The sequence below is a fragment of the Galleria mellonella genome, unplaced genomic scaffold (assembly GCF_026898425.1).
Source record: "Galleria mellonella isolate WM207_F2 unplaced genomic scaffold, CSIRO_AGI_GalMel_v1 utg40, whole genome shotgun sequence".
In the NCBI taxonomy this organism is placed as follows: Eukaryota; Metazoa; Arthropoda; class Insecta; order Lepidoptera; family Pyralidae; genus Galleria; species Galleria mellonella.
In genome coordinates, this window is record NW_026442094.1 from 2,917,736 (window position 1) to 2,935,976 (window position 18,241).

General features: G+C 31.1%; 1 protein-coding gene across 2 annotated transcripts; it reads left to right on the forward strand.

The window, feature by feature from the left end:
- Positions 1-9,392: 9,392 nt before the first annotated feature.
- LOC113520257 (uncharacterized) lies at positions 9,393-18,230 on the forward strand. Of its 2 annotated transcripts, none has more exons than XM_031914797.2 (3): positions 9,393-9,722; positions 16,129-16,287; positions 17,192-18,230. In XM_031914797.2, the coding sequence occupies exons 1-3, from the start codon at positions 9,644-9,646 to the stop codon at positions 18,028-18,030; spliced, it is 1,077 nt and encodes a 358-aa protein (XP_031770657.2). In that variant the 5' UTR covers positions 9,393-9,643; the 3' UTR covers positions 18,031-18,230. The 2 variants fall into 2 exon arrangements, with proteins under 2 accessions (XP_031770657.2, XP_052754027.1); XM_052898067.1 differs by having other exon boundaries at positions 16,132-16,287.
- The last annotated feature ends 11 nt before the right edge of the window (positions 18,231-18,241 follow it).

Sequence of the window (18,241 nt, forward strand, 5' to 3'; positions counted from 1 at the left end):
CGATATAGTGCCGTAAATAAACCAGTATCGCTGTACGCACATGGAAACATTTTTCTCTGTGGTGCGCAGTCGATTTTGTTATATTTTTAACCAACTGCAAAAAATATATAAATACTATATTTCATAAAGATGTGCAGACCATTTTAAGTGTAAAATTTGTAACAATAATTACTTCAAAACATTTGGTTATTATTCCCGACATAGAATAGGCCACCCCTTTCTTTCCTGTGGGTGTCGTAAGAAGCGACTGAGGGAGGGCGAGGAATGGGCAGCAGCGTCCCTCTTAAAACATCTCTAAAGCCTAACTGCAATTGCCAATCTGCCTGCCAAGTTTGGCAACTACTGGAAAACCTACTCAAAGGGAAGGCTTATTTCAACAATGGACAGTTAAAGGCTGTTATGATGATACATACATATGATAAATACATTTAATTTTTTTTAAATATGCACGTATAAGAACGTTAGGGTATACTTCACCGTTTTTATTTTTATTAAACTTTTTCGTTTTAAGGGGGAATAAATATTAAATATAAATGAAATTTTCACAACTCGTCAGCGCGACGCAATATACAAAGTTTGCCAGACAAGTACGGACAATATTCTGCAGTGTTACTATCACGAATCGCGATGTATTCATATTTCATATGCATTCTACGTAAGTGGATTTTCATGTGCGCCGTACTGTATTATTACTTTTATTTTTAATAACTGAATTTTAAATGTACATTTAATATAAGAAATAAAATTCATAATTAAATTTAATTCTATTAAAATATACCTAATATGTGGATATATAGGTAGATGCAAATTAATATTGCTGCTAAATATTCCAATATTATTTATAAACTTTATTATACAGATATTTATTCTCTCTTTCTCTATCAGTTCAGTTAAAGATCATAATATTTATTATGGATTCGATAAATTAGTACGTATATACATTTTCAAATAAACAACTTTTATTTTATAATTATCAAATTAAATGTAATAAATTTAACACTTGTGTAATTTTACGTAGGTATGATTAACATTATAGTAAGATCTCATGGCCTGGCCTGGCTTCTCACTCAGTATTATACAACATTAACTACGTATGCATGCATTTGTGAAACTGCAACTAAATTTACATTAACACATCTTTATGAAAATATTAATTTATATCCACAATTTCACGCCCACGACCGGGATTAAGTAAATAGTACCTATATAACAAATTTTATAACGATTGATTAAACCAAATAATTGAATGCAAAGAGATACAAATAAACAAACTCACTTTCACGTTCATAATGTAAAAATTTTATTACTTGTCTACTTCATTATTTTAGACAATTTTGGTCATTAATTTAGTTTTTTTTTTCTTATATTGTATTGTATGAATAGTTTATTTAAATTTAATTGTGAATGTCGTTTACGATTAATTTGGATTTTCTTATTTAAAAAATGTGATATTTTGGGTTTCGACGAAAAAATGCGAATTTTTTTTAGTTACTGTAGCAAGTTGTACTCTTAAATAAGAGTACAACTTGCTACAGTAACTACTCCAAAACTTACTCCAAAGAGTAAATACTCTTTGGAGTAAGTTTTGAGTAATTTTATGCAAGTTTGGCCGGTAAAGCGCCTAGTTGATATCACATTTTTTCCAACCATCTTTAATAGGAGAAGATTAAAGCTAAAATTAGCCAATTTGTTTTGAATCTCCTTCTATTGGTCGAGAATTAACTTGGCCAAACTTGGCCAAACTATACGAAATTAGATTTAACTAATCGAACTGGTCTAAATTTGGCCTAACTTAACCAAACGTGGCCATGTTGAAACAAACTTAGCCTAAATATACCAACCTTGACTTAAATGATATAAATTAGCTCAATTTAGCCAAACTTAATTAAACTGACCAAATTTAAATACATTTAGCCAAACTTAGTAAGCAGCTTTAAATAATATTGACAAAATTTATTGAATTCAAGTGTCTGAATTCAACACTAGACTGTTGAGTAAATTAGTGACTAAACTCAATTAAAGTGATATACTGATCGGGTCGAGTCGAACTTAGTTGAATTTAGAGTATGGAATTAAAATATAGAATTCATAAAATTTAAAAATACATAGTTGAAGTTGCAACATAAAATTACACAAAAACGATATTCATATCGTTAATATGAAAATAGAAATACTCAAATTAAGAATCTCCTCATTTTGAAGTCGGTTAAAAATATATATAAATGTGATATTGAAAATAAATATGAATTTGCGACGAAAGCGACATGACAACAGATTTCTGGATGAAGACTCTTTACAAAATTATATTAGTAAAGACATTAGTAAGTTAAAAAATGATATTAGTAAGTTAGTAAGAACATACATACTTATTAAAATTAAGTACATACTTGTTTTATTTCATTCATATACGTGAATAATCATAAACATTTTTTATGCAACTTAGAATAGGAAGCAAGCTGACAACCCACTTCATTGAAAGTGGTAATTGTCGCCTATAGACATGAACAGTATGGAAATAACAGAGTATACTGTGTCGCTTAAGGTATTATGCATCTATGCTCTGTTATTTGTATTCCTATCTACATAAAATTAAATTTAAAATTTGTGTGATACATATTGCGGTTTATATTTATAAACCTCAATAATGAATATGCTTATAATTCTAACATATTAAACAATTACTTATTAATACTTATGATTAACATTAGGATGTGATTAACAATATTGACAAAAAATTAAAACATTTCATTTGATTGAGGCCTTTACATTCAGTCCCCGAACGTGGGTACAAATCTATACAAATAGTGCCATTTATCGCGACCCCAGGACACTTGGGACCTGGGTACAACTGGAAGGTGCGTCAAATGAAGACGGAACGCCGACCTGTCGACCCTATAATAAATCGTGTAGCGGAGCTTAAACACTGTCAAACTGTAGGCATGCGTGTAAACCCCCGTGTAAGTAATATTGCCTGTACTCTTATGAGATAGATAACAATAGCCTTCGGTGTAATACCTCGTGGTACAATGAAATGTGAAATATCTTCAATAGTGTAATTCAACATCGTGTTCTAGTCTCGTATCTTAAATTTAGAAAGTCTATAATTAGTTTAGGGATGAACTATTGTAGTATAAGTAACAACTAATGCAAATTCAGAATGCCAGCATCTTGTAAACAAGAAACGAAGAAAATTGGCCATGTAGCTACGCGGTCCAATTTTCTTCGTTTACTTAATCTAATTCAAGCTAAACTAAGACTTAAATTTTAAGTAAGCCTATCCAAATTAATTTATATTCTAAGAGATGATTATGATTAATTCGTCGAGAAAGTATCATGTAGGTAAGTACATGAACCTATGTTATCTTATCGTTGACTAGGAGATAATGGCTTAAGGTGTTAAAGACATACTCTTTTCTTATGTTTTTTTATACAACTTAGAATGATAAACAAGCTGACGGTCCACCTGATGAAAAGTGGTAACCGTCGCCTATAGACATGAGCAGTACCATGTATAATAATAAGTAAACAAGTAACACGCATTTTAAATATTATATTTATAAAGAATGTTTTGTTGTATAAATGAATAGTTTATCATGGAAGTCTTTGAATCAATAATGGATAGATTTTTTTATATAAGTGTAGCTACTTAAAAAGATTTTGCATGTAATTTGTTGGAACAAGTTCAAACTCACTGAAATAAAAATAAGTAAATAAAACAATCCACAATTTCTACAATATAACTCTTAATAGCATGTTCACTAAGGACAATTTGTCTGAAATAGTAAACCTAAGAATAGTATAGTACATTCATCTGGAGCACATCATTAATGAATCGGCTGCAAGGGGCGTCGCATTGCAGCATAGTGCACGAGCGATGACCTACATTGAATCACAATGCGGCCTTACAAGATAACAATCATACTGCACACCTTTATTACCTTCACCAGAAACAACTTTTAGAAAAACATGTTCATTATTCTACTATAATTTACATAAAACATAAACTTGTTTGGACGTTTGCAGCTCTGGTCTAATTCGTATGTGAATTTAGTTTTCAGATCTACTATACACTACATTAATATATTATTTTATTTTATTAATGTTTTTCCTGAAACCTCATTATAATTTTGTACCATACACACATACAAAGGCGGACTTGTAGTAAGTTTTCTCAAGTCTTTTACTGCGATACCTATGTATAAGTCTAAGCTAAAAGTAAATTTACAGAATACATTTACAGAAATAAATATTCACATACACAGTCTAATATACATTTATTATATTTAGATAAATTATAATGAAAATGAAAAATATTCAACAATTTCACACTGAAAAAAGCAACCACTACGCTCTACATTTTTAGTGTTGGAAGGTCAAATGAATGCGCTGAAAGCGCGCTGACCTAGCTGTATTTCCGGATATGTAATTTTAGTCGTAACGGGATCTAAAATCTTCACGACCATATTCTTAGTTTTCAAATAAATATTGCTGGTAACATATTCTAGCCTATAGACCACTACTAAAAAAAGTCGTTAGAGTTACACCCGATTTACATTATTACGAGTAAAAAAATCGCTTCAAGTTCATTAACACTTTAATTCGAATATTTTTAATACTATCCTATATTAAAGAAATGCAGTAAGTAGATTATTCTTAAGTTTATTAATAAGTACTAGACGAAGAATGACAAGATAAAAAGAAAGTAGTAAGGCTAGTGAGGAGAAAGAGAAATAGTATAGTTATTAATTAACTATAATACTATAGATATTTACTACTTACTGACTTTGTTGCGAGTCTAGAACGGCCTCTACATATGGCAAACTCACAAAGCCACATAGTAATCTATTACTTAGAAGTGTTTATTCACGCTTCAATTTATTGTCCCCGCACGGTCGTATTTTCTAAAAAGCATTCTTATTTTCAAAGAAGCTATTTTATGGGAAAGGGAAAACAAGACGAAAATAACGTCGCTTCGGGAAAATAAATGGGCATTCATATTATAATATAAATTCATTATGTTACTTTGATACTTTTTTTATATTCTGTTAACTGACAAACACAGATTTAATTATTACTAATACACACAGGTACCTACACATTATAAATTTTATCTAGCTATATCGTTATAATGCTCGAAGTTGTCGACTAGTATCTACTCGTATACCGGGGACAACTTGTGCGACTAGGTAAATCCCACTTCAACCGAGAGATCAACCTATGAATCCGGGGGAAAGGGATTGTTAGTAATGGAGACTGAGAATCCTATTGCTAGCAATATACCCAACCAGGTCGACCTCCTCGCGGTTCTTCCTGGAAACTGTCATGGTTAATTCCTGACGAATTCATCATGATGGGCTAACTGGCTTGTTTTCATTCTCATCTATCACCCTTCACTGGTGCTCCGCCAGCGTATCCCGTTAGCGCAGGCGGGGTTATCATACCATTTTCACCCATTTAAAAAAAAAATCTGTACCACAGATAATATCTACACTAATATTATATAGATTATGAGTTTGTAATAGATAAACTCAAAAACTACCCAACCAAATTTAAAAATTCGTCTATAGAAAGCTACTGTATCAGCGAAAAATATACCCCCTTGGACTAATGGCAAACGAATCCATCGATGGAATTGTTATAGCAGGAGAGTCCATAAGTTAGAATGAAACATCGGAAGTTGCTGTCTCATTCTATCTCATAGACTCATTGGTAATGACGCCAGAGGGCCAGAACTATATACATGCTTAGCCAGGCTAGATCATTAGTAATATTATAATACTGTAATATTACAATCCCAAAAATTATATACATAATAACAAACACTTTTCCCTATCTTCCCACACATGATATTAATGATTAATTAAGTAGTGAGAAGGTAGTGATTTCCCTCACATCTATTTTAATGATTTTCAGCTATCGGAGAAAATCGATAGACAGTATAGACAAACAGTAATTAATAGAGTTGATACGTACCTAATTAGTAAACTCCCTTTGGGGTAGGGACTCGTGGACGCAAATATAGGTTGAGCAAGTAGTTTATCGATTTTAGAACCAAAACTTTATTATGATGACGTGAATGTGATACGTATACAATACAAGAGTACAATGAAGTTTTATGGTGTGTGCGATACCAACAATAATGGATTAGATCAATTCCAACAATCATCGTACATTTCTAACTACATCCACATTTCTTTATATTGGTACATTGTTACATTGTTTTTGTCTTTTTATAAAAATCAGAATAGTAAACGAAAGAACACGTCACCATTACTTATAAAAAATATATTAACACTTACAATAGAATGTATTTAGATACTTAACATTTTTAATAAATAATAAAAATAATAATAATTAATAAAAAAAAGTGTCTTCTTAAAAATATTCCATATAAGTAGGTACATAATGTCAAAATACTACTCATTCAAATAAATCAAATTGTCTTGCTTATTTACTATATTGTATAATGCAAATAAAGTATACTCATTCTTAATTCAAATTTTAGGAAGCATTATAGCCTTTCAAAAATAATACATATACTATAAAATAACATATATTAACATGCTTATATTTCACAGAGCATATTTCAATTTAGAATCGCAGATCAGATTTAACCTCATGACCTTTTGGATATACATCTAAGTTGGGGCATCACTCTATTAGGTCGCAACTATCTCAATATCTTATATAACCTATATAAACTTGAAACATATAAATTACACCTGTGATATTGCTTAGTTCTCAAACAAATATACTATGGGGGGAAAGGATTGTTAGTAATGCGGACTATCAGTCCCAATGCTAGCAATATGCCTCATAAGGTCGACCTCTACGTAGTCTCCCCTGGAAACTTCATCATGATGGGCTAACTGACCTGCCGTTTCATTCTCACATATCACCCCTCAGAGTGCTCCGCCAGTGAATACCGTTAGCGCAGGTGGGGTAACCATTCCATTATCATCAATAATATATATATATATATATGAATCATGAAAAACTAGGTAAGACATCTTTATAAACGAAATATTTTAAGATTGTATTCCACAAAAAATACAGACTTCAATCGTGGCAAAATCTATTAATTTGATTTAAAAAATCAGCTATTTTAATTTAAAAACTAAACTACTAAAATAATTTTTATATGAGATTAATCTGAAATTCTTTCAGACAAAAAAAAATTCTAAGCGGTTTATAACCAACGGAATTATGAGGTAACAAACATAAAACACCGAATTGAGAACCTCATTCTTTTTTTTAAGTCGGTTAAAATATACTATTTTGATAGCTTTTAGAACTGTGAAAATAGTATAATATAATACGAGCGTGTCCCGCTTATAAAGAGAAAATACAAATCTACCAAATAACGACATTATAAAATATAAACAGTGACTATAGGTCCAGTATAGGCTTGAAATATCCCAGATATTCTGTGCAAACATAACACAGAACACCCAGATCCAAGTCCCGAGTTAGATAAGTTCATTTAAGTATATCTTACCCAATTTTGGTGTTGAAACAGTAATTTTATATAATGTAATATTAAAAGAAAAGTACTTGCAGGCTACAGGCAACCTTGATGTTAGCTATATGCAATATTAGCATATACTCATAGTTAGCATTATTTATTTCATGGGGTGAAGACTGATGTTATAGACCGAGGCCTTGGAAAACTCCGTTGTCCTTACTGGTATGGTAAGTCTGAGTAATGACATTCTGTTACTATTTCAATCAGCTATGGTTTTTTTTAAGTGTAACTTATGGTGTACGCAATAAATAGCTATACGCTATTGGTTTACAGGTTGGCCCTGTGTTCCCGACGTAGAATGGGTGGGTGGCCCATTCCTTCCTTTCCTTTCCTTTCCCATGGGTGTCGTAAAAGGCGACTAAGGGAACTTAGTGGTTGAGGAAACAGCAGCGTTTTTCTTAAAACTAAAGTCTAACTGCGATTTCCAACCCGCCTACCAAGCATGGCAACTACTGGCAAAACCCTGTTTATGGGGAAAGCCTATGTTTTTAAGTGGACAGTTATCGGCTGACATAGTATGTAACGGTTTTTTTTTTAATTTAAGGGTATTTGAAAATCCCACTAGTTTACACCGGGTTTTCCCCTTGTATTTCGCATATAAAGAATTATATTTTAACGCATATAAAGTTTGAGCGCATTTTATTAGAAGCACTGTGTGTGATAGTTAGATATATATAAATATATATGTACTTAGGTCTATTATACTTATATAATATATCATGGGAAATATATATAAATATAGTTTGTATAAGTTTATTATTATGTTAGTATGCAACACAAACATACATACAACCAATGTTGACACTAGTTATTTAGCAGCATAATACTTAAGGTGGTTTAGAACTAAGATATATTGAAAATGCGTTGTTGATCCACCTAAAGATTGTTTATTATATAACAGGTATCTATGGTTATTTCTTTTTCTGCTCAATCGATTTCTAACAATCATTATAAAAGTTAACATTATTTTATTTTTACATCTTCTATGAAGATAATGCTTTCTAATTTAGGTATACTAATAATAAAACAGGTACATACAATAATATGCTCAGTGAAAACCATTACAGGTAAGTTATTCGATATATTATATACGAGTACCTATACTTAGTACCTAGATAAGTACTATGTAGTAGATTATACCTTTTATCGATAAAGACCATTAAAGAAAATATCTACTTTCTTCAACACTAATTACATATATACGATTTTATTTTTAAACATCGATCCATAAAAAACAATTGTTAATAATTTGAAAACAGTCTCTTAGTATAGGTATACTATAGATATATAGGGTGAAATAAAGTCGTTAACCGTATGTAAAACTAAGATATATTGCGTGTTTTAGAATAATTAAGGCAGAAATTTTGTAAGTAAAAAATTCAAAAATAACAGTTAAGAACCTCCTGTATTAACTTAAAACTTGAACGCGCCATGTTAACATGGGAAGCTCAAAATTTTTGTCGTTTACCGACCCATGTTCCTTTGGGAAAATACACAATTTCACTGGTGGAACACTCATTTAAAAGTTTGCCAACATTTTCGATTTCCCACTGTGTATCTGAAGTATTTAAATAATGTAGGTTAACCGGAAAATCTATTAATAATGTCATAATAATATATTTTTAAATCTTTTTAAACATACATATAAAATATATTTAAAAAAATTTATTAAGTATCAGATACACAATACTTGCTTAGTCTCTATAAATGTCATAAATTAACCATCCAAAATTAAAATATTATAATTCTGTGTACAAAAGAAATAATAATATTTTTTATGCGTCACTGTACACAGCTACGAGCGTAGCTAGCCACGTCACGAACCGAGGAGCGAAGCTACGAGCCAGTAAGAATGACGACCAAACGTTATTCGTAAAGAGACCACATACGACATCGTTCGCGCGTACCTACCGTTATACCAGTACACACATCTAACCCATTCACTGAATTAACCAGGCCATTTTTGCTTTAGGCATTGTTACAATTTATATTCTAAAATAAAAATTTTAAATTAATTAAATCAATAACAAACTAACATTGTAAATAGTTTGAACACATAATAAACTAATTAACAATTTCTTATTTGTATACAATTTAGAAAGCACAATTGTGACCCAAATGGCGCAAAAGGCTCAAATATTCTGCCTTTCTTGGAATGTGCTCATTGTAAGCAGTGCGGTTTTCATTTCACTAAGTGGTAAGTACAAACCTCAGATTATACATAGAGAGAACTTTTGTACGTCTAGATATCCTCAAAGTTGCGTGATAAACGCTCCCATCACTTTACAACTTCGGAATATATATTATGAGCGGCTGCACAACTCAGCTAAAATTTATGTTTACCTAATAAACTTATAACTGTTACATTTGTAAGTACATCGCTGTATGTACATAACTTTTTAAGTATGTAATGTATGTTGTTATAATATTAGGTATATTTCCATAAAATTTGGTACCGAATTGGCAAAAGTATCGCGTAACATACCAAAATATTATCGAACTGAAGACTTTCTCTTTTTTGAAGTTTCTTAATAAACGATGATCGAGGAGCAAGGAGTTTGGAATAAGAATAACTTTATTTCCTTAAACAACATTAGCCATAGGTACAATATAGATAGATATATTGTACCATATATATTATACAGATCATAGTATTCCATACTAGGAAAAGCTCGTCTCGTGGAAGTTAAAGCAAGAAATTTAACATTTATGGTGCAGCGTATAAAAATGAGGAAAATATTACATAGACAGTCGATCATATAAATGTCGATCATATAAATGTCGATCATAATTTCCGGTCATTGTATATGATTTTCTAAATTTTGTACGTATGTTACGAGAAAAGAAGAAATTATCGATACCAACGAGTAAATAAGAAACTTTTTTATTTATATATATTTATTTTTTGTAATGATGATAGCCAAAATCAATTACAATGAATTAAGTAGATATATATAACAATAATTACATTTATATTGTACAAAATTTATGTAGAAATAATTTCATTTTCATATTATAATTTACATTTATTTATTTTATCACTGTCACTATCGAGTTATTACGAAACGTAATAAGTCGACAGTGACAGTGATAAAAAATTCATACACAGCGCGGTGTCCTTCTTAACACATGTAAATATCCCATACAATTTCCAATACTTATAGTTAATAAACACGTGTAGTCAAAAATATATAAATAGATAGCAATATATATTTATTATATATATATATATATATATATATATATATATATATATAATATATATATATATATATATATATATATATATATATATATATATATAATTACATTTCTATTTTTCCAAAAGTTAACTAAGAGAGAAAGCCATTATAGTATATCGCAATAATAATAATAATAATAATATTTATTTAATTAGACTACATAAGGCCCATTTTGTTAGTTACAAATTGACTTAACCTATGTTATATATAACGCTCTTACATTTTTCCATCCAATATCTTGGATGAGTCCATTTTATCTATTGTAATAACACTGTTTGAGCTAAGCACCCTACCCAACAGCGAAACAATTCGTTTGCGTCGTATTGCGTAAAAATCATCTGTACGCTCCCGTGCAAACATGTGTGACGCACTACAGTGACTAGGTAGCCCCAACAGTGCCCTGAAGGCATTATTGTATTGGACTCGAAGAGCATTGTAAGTTTTTTGACTATAGTTGACCCACAAATTACTTGTGTAGAACACCTGACAAAAAGCTTTAAACAGGGTTATTTTTACTTGTTTTGTACATCTAGTAAACCTGCGGGCCAACATGTTACTTCTAACTGCCAATGCTCTTCTTTCTCGTTTTATATCCAGGTCATCTTTTTTCAATAATGTGACCGAGATATTTAAAATCAGTTACCACGTCAATTTTTCCATTAAGTGATATAAGGCACATACTTCGGTTTTTTATGTCCAGATACAAATGTCATGATTACACTTTTGCTAGAATTATATACCAGACCATGGTTTTTCGCGCAATAAGTCCGATTTTTGCACCAAAATTTTTTGAAATATGGTAGTAAAAAAAATCCTTTAGCCTATAGAAGGCTGTATCAGCTATATCAGCGAATAATATGGGGTGCATTTTATTTTGAAAACAACTATGCAAAACCAGAGTGAATAAGAACATGAAATTAATTGTTTATTTGTTACTTGTTAAAGTCACTGAACCGACTTAACCAATCGTTACAAAATTTAGCATACACGTAGCGTTTGAGATGAAAAAACCACAGAGTACAATCTTAGAAAAAACATCATCAGGTCGTCCAATATGAGTGCAATAAAAACCAGTATATATGTGTATACTAGTATATTTGATAATACACAATATTGATAGGTTATAGGTAGTAAACGGGTCACTCGATACTGCATTCTGAATAAGTAATCGAGTGTATTCACACACATCACTAGATGTCAGCTGAATTATAAATGTAGGTATATTTTGTGGAATAGCTGACTTGTCGAGTGCTTTACATACTCGAAGCTTGACTACCTAAAGTATCTCAATACAAACGCTTTGCCAAAAACAGACCAACTTTTGCGTCTATTTATATAGATATACCAAAATGTATAGTTACTACTCGGAAAGTGAGAAAAATGTTTAGTTAAATAAGAACATTACGATATTACGATATCTCGTATCTATATTTGATAGTACGACGAAGACAAAGCATCATGATTTATAATAATGTTTGTCTTTATCATTACTGATCGATATCCGAGAATAGACTTTCAATATGTATTCGTTTTCAACCAACTAGAAAAAGAAGTTTCTCGATTCAATTGTGTTTTTTTTTATATTTATTACCTCATAATTAATTCCGTCAGTTATTAACCTATTTGGATTTTTTTTTATCTGTAAGGATATATTTACAGATTGATCTTATAGAAATTTTATCAATATTGGTTCAGTAGCTAAATTTTAAATCAAAATATCTAGTCTTGTCACAATTAAAGTTTTTTTTGTTGCACAATCTTCATCATATTCGTTGAGGATGTTTCTGACGTACTGAAAGTTTTTATAGCCATATAATTTTTATATACATATTGTTATAATGTACGTTTAAGGAATACCAGAGAGTGAGTTACTTTTTGATTAATATAAATATATATGTACCAGTATTTATATAAATATGAAAGAATCAAAGTGTAAATTTGTATACATATATGCATATATGCTTACTTATATTACGTGATAATAATTCATCATATCAAATAGAAGCATCTGAACTTCGAAGGATTTTTAATCAAATTACTTCCATCACTGAGAAACAACACAACGAAAACATGTTTTTTTTTTTAATCTGATTAGTAATTAGAATAGAATAGAATATCTTTATTTCCTTTAACAAAATTTTAACATAATTGTTAGCTGACTCCTTTGGGCCCATCTTTAACATTCGGTGCTCTATTCGTAATAGTAATCACTTATTATGGGGTGAGCCGCAGGCTCATTTGTCCTCTGTATTATAAAAAAAAAATCCCAAATTATTCTATCCATTTTAAAAAATTCAACAAACAAGAATCTAAGCGGAACTCTCGTTAAAAACACCTTTTTTTGATTGATGAAACTTAATAAAGTAAATTATAAAATTACAGGGTACAGAGTCGTAACACCTTAGTCCTCAAGAATGGCAACGCATAAGGGCATAGGTGACACAGTATACTCTGTTATGTCCACGGTACTGTTCATGTCTATAGGAGACGGTTACCACTTTGCATGGTATTCAAAGTTGCGTAAAAAAATTACTAAATTATTAAATTATATAGGTGCATACGTAGGTAGTATTAACTCGAGTCGTATGTTGTATGTCGTATGTTGGATATAGTTGATATTTATATATTTATCTGTTATTATACCTACTTAATAAAAAACTGAAGTACTAACTGATCGATAAATCAACGCAGTTAAAACTAATAGAAAATAAACCTTATAGTTTTGAATGCAATTACGTATCTACCAAAAGAAGTTCTGTTTCTCGTGAACGAAAGAAAGGGTCAGCAGCGAAGGTGAAGCCGCGGGGAACATCTAGTTTATTTTACGTTACGTTAAATGTTTTAATGCAAATCGTGATGTTTTTACTAGTAGTACAAATTAAATAACGAACAATTGATAATAATTTCATTTATTACAACCTAATTTCATTTAGTTCCTATGATATTTTCATCAAAACTTAATAACCTTTTCGTTAAGTTCAATTGAAACAAAATACATATCAATACACAGGTATCTATGTCACTCAAATTGCTTTCAAATGAAACAGGTATTGAATCGTGCGTGACCCTAAAATACTTAAAATGAATGTTCTATTATCGTTTGTCATCGACATTAAATTGTGTTTGTTATAGAGTCACAAAATTATAATAGTACGATAATATCGCTTTTAAATTTTATAACAAACATAACCATTTCACTTTGGTAATGAATAAATATTAGATACCTATACAGTTAGATAGTTATTTTAAGTGATTAAAAATGGAAGCGTACTCCCGCTCATGCAAATTTTTTTTTTTTTTTATACAACTTAGAATGGCAAACAAGCTGACGGCCCACCTGATGGAAAGTGGTAACCGTCGCCTATAGACATGAGCAGTACCATGGACATAACAGAGTATACTGTTTCGCCCGTGATACCCCCCATGCGTTGCCATTCCTGAGGATTCAGGTATTATTCCTCTGTACCCTGTAAATTCACGCCATATCCCACCCTTCAAACCGAAACACAGCCATGCAAACACAACTGCTTCACGGTTGAAACACGAATGGGACAGAGGTACCCAAGCAATCGACTTTTGTACAAAGTCTCCCTCTGGTATAATAATTGTATACAATGGCGAGTCGTCAGTAGAGGATGAAACTTTAAGGATGAAGTCAGGTTATTTGGGATTCAGTGAGGATTTTTGCCAAAGAGTTTTGACAGAAGACCTAACATGGTACACTCTTTTCTGACTTATCTAGGTATCCACTACAACACACACACTATTGGTCATAGAATAAATAATAACTAACTATTTGCTATATCACGTAAATCGATCAGATCTATTCACTGATTTATAGGACATCATCTAATTTTATACTTAGATAGCCCAACCGGTTTTAACATTCGTAATCGAGTTACTAACTGGTAGGTACAAAAGCCATGTCAAAAATTTTTCAATCTAATTCTATACTGTATCTATCATTTTGACGACTTTTATTGCATTATGTTGTGTAGTTGATTTAATACATTACTTCTCTAATGGTTGTGGGCTCGATTCTTTCGTAGCATCTACAAACATTTGTATTCATAAGTATGTCTTGTGTTAAGCTGTGGGCAGTTAAAGGCCGATATAATGATAATAATGATGAGATGATTCCATAGAAATGTTTAATGACATAAGTAGACCTAAGTACTTAAACTTCAGCGAATGTCTTCGCAAATTTTCATTCTTTATAGACAAACAAACTCATTTATATGAGTAGATTATCAGATTATCATCTGATAACATCCTTCTTAATATCCGAGGAAAGGCAGTGTGTACTTCAGTCAAGAATTGGAAGGCGGAACTATGTATTGATACATATATTGTATATTATTGTATTGTATTGTATATATTTAAAATTATTATTACCTTTTTTAAATTAAATTATTATTTAAAATAAATAAATAATTATTGAATATGTTATTATTTACCTATCTCAGTAAAAATCATTTGCCAAATATATATAAGCACATCACTTCAGAATGGCAGAATCTAATTTGTTCATTTTTTTTTTGAGTTAGTAATAAATATTAATATTTTTTTTTTTTAAATCGTAAGTAGAGGCGGGTACCTATTACTACCACAAAGATGAATTTAAAAGAAATTATTATTATTTTCTAAGGGCCGTAACGGCTCGACCTGTAATCGTGACATCACTACATAGTATAAAACAAAGTCGCTGTCGCTGTCTGTCCGTCCCTATGTATGCTTAAATCTTTAAAACTACGCAACGGATTTTAAAGCGATTTAGATAGTGATTCAAGAGGAAGGTTTATATGTATAATACATGCGTAATATTGTAAAGAAACACTGATTTTAAAGGTTTCTAATGTGATGTCGTAAATAAACAGATTTTTTGGGGTTACATTGTAAACGCTGGCTGAACCCCACGAGATAAAAGGTCAACAAAAATGTCCGCGATGGTATGTCTATCTCTTAAGGTTAACCCACAATACCCATTTTTTATCCTTTACATTTTACGGAAAAAAATGGCTTATTTACAGTGATTTTAAGCAATACAGCATTATTTTTATCCAATTAAGTACCTTAATTACATTGTCCATTGAATATAAATAAATATGGCCCTATTACAGCATGTAATTTAAATGAATATTTCCGAACATATTACAGATTTAAAATGCAGGGACATAGCGGTGCGGCGGGACTGTATTGCACCCGTGCGAAGCCGGGGCGAGTCGCTAGTTTTATATATTACCTACATACTACCTACGAATATTTGATAAATCCTATTTTTATATCGTTGAAATAATCCGTCACACCAATCCAATCGAGGATGTGATAAATATACATTTTATGGTTACTTTTATTTTTCAGTAGTGTCCGCGAGCGAACATCGAAAGTGCCACTGGTGTGGTCCACTAGCCGAACAAGTGCATCGCAGTCGCCGCGCGCCCTCTTGCGACACCCAAGAACACCCTGTCACCATGTGTGATCCTGGATATTCATACTGCGCAGTTGTTGTTACCTCACCACGTATGTCTCTGTATTTTTATATATATATATATATATATATATATATATATATATAAAATTAGTTGCCGTGTAATCCCGGCATAAAATGGATCAAACTTTCCTTATGAGGAAAACTAATTGAGCAATAAAAAGAACAAAATCATGTATGTACTGTATATTTAGTCCATGTCGTGTTTGAGTTGTCACACTGTATGTGACATTATTTCTTCTACTGGTAAGGGAGAACATTGCATAGATAAACGTAGGGTAATCCTACACTACATTTGTCTATACAAGATCGTCACATAAATCTTCGCATCAGGCGCATGCGAATGTAAAACTTTTTCTAGAGATTATATATCACGTTTGTTATACAACTAAGAACGGCAAACAAATTGACGGACCACCTGATGGAAAGTGGCAATCGTCGCCTATAGACATGAACAGTACCATACACAACAAAGTATACGGTATCGCCTAAGACACACCTCATGCATTGCCATTTCAGAGGACTAAAGTGTTATACATATGTACCCTGTAATTTCACTGCCACATTGCACCCTTCAAACTGAAACAGCCATGCAAACACCATAAATATATTAGAAATGAACTGCATATTACTTACAATTTATTGATATCGTCTAAAAGTTGTGATTTATTATAAAATTTATTGTACATTCATCTTTGTGTTGTCTTATCTTGTTTAATAGTCACATAATTGACTAAGTAATAAATAACTGAATATATATATATACATACAAAAGATAAATAAATTTACAAATATATTTTTATAATTGTATCACCGTTGCTTTACTGGTAGGGTTATCGCCTACCAGTAAAACAACGAATTAATTAACAATAATTCCGTGATTTATAGAATATAAAAGCACATTCATATTACTTCTGATTTTATTGTATTTTACAGCATACACTGAGTCAAGATACTGCGTTAAGCTGTATCAAGATGAGTGCTACCCCATGTTCTGCAATTCTACTAAAACATGGAGGATGACCTGCCCATGCCGGGGAGATTTATGTAATGGAATACACACGGAACGAGAGAATCTGGCGTTTCAAGTCGCTCTTCCAAAGCTTGTGGCGAAAACACATAATTCTAAAATTAAGAAAAGAACAGTATTGTCCTCACAACCACTTATAAGCTCTAGCACTAATGAAATGCCACCCCAAAATGAAGCAATTATAACGAACGATAGATTAAACGAAACGGATTATAATACTATTATTAATAACACTGAAGATCTAGAATCTGATGAAGAAAAAAAGGGAGACATTGTTATTAGTGAAAATAACGTCACAGAATCTTCAGTACAAGATATAACTAATGGATCTAGTAAAACAATTGAAGATAATAAGTCAACCGAGAAAATACAAATTGAAATTACTACGCCAATAAACAATGTAGAAAACGATCCAACAACTCACGCAACCGAATCACCTATGATAACCACGGAAAATATCCGAAACGATAAATCAATAATCAGTAATGAAATAAAACCTAGCGAAGTATTACCGACTGCAGAGGCACTTCAACAAAATGCAAGTCCTGTTGATACAATTGAAAAACAAGAAAGTGAAGAAACAACTACCCAAACAACATCCATGACCACCTCTATAACTAATACAGAAACACATCAAATTGTAAAACCAACTCAATCACTTAATAAGAATATTGGAGTGCAAGCATTTTCACACTCCTATATAATAATAACGTTATTTATAAGCTGCATTATTATGTTAATATAAATTCATATATGGAATTTAAAAGATATTGATCTCTCTTGAATATTTTTTTACTGTATGTATATAATAGATTTATGATATACTTACAGTAAAAATTATTAATTTCTTTTTAATGGTATTTTATATAACCATATAGAATACCATTAAAAAATTAATTAATAATTATCAGGGCCTCTGTCTATATTGTTACGCACTGGCAGGGCCGAACAAAATA

What these genes read in the sequence shown, in the direction of transcription:
- LOC113520257 (XM_031914797.2), top strand. Translation starts at nt 9,644, where the DNA reads ATGGCGCAAAAGGCTCAAATATTCTGCCTTTCTTGGAATGTGCTCATT. An exon ending in GGTTTTCATTTCACTAAGTG is followed by an intron (nt 9,723 to 16,128) that starts GTAAGTACAAAC and finishes TTTATTTTTCAG; the next exon opens with TAGTGTCCGCGAGCGAACAT. An exon ending in AGTTGTTGTTACCTCACCAC is followed by an intron (nt 16,288 to 17,191) that starts GTATGTCTCTGT and finishes TGTATTTTACAG; the next exon opens with CATACACTGAGTCAAGATAC.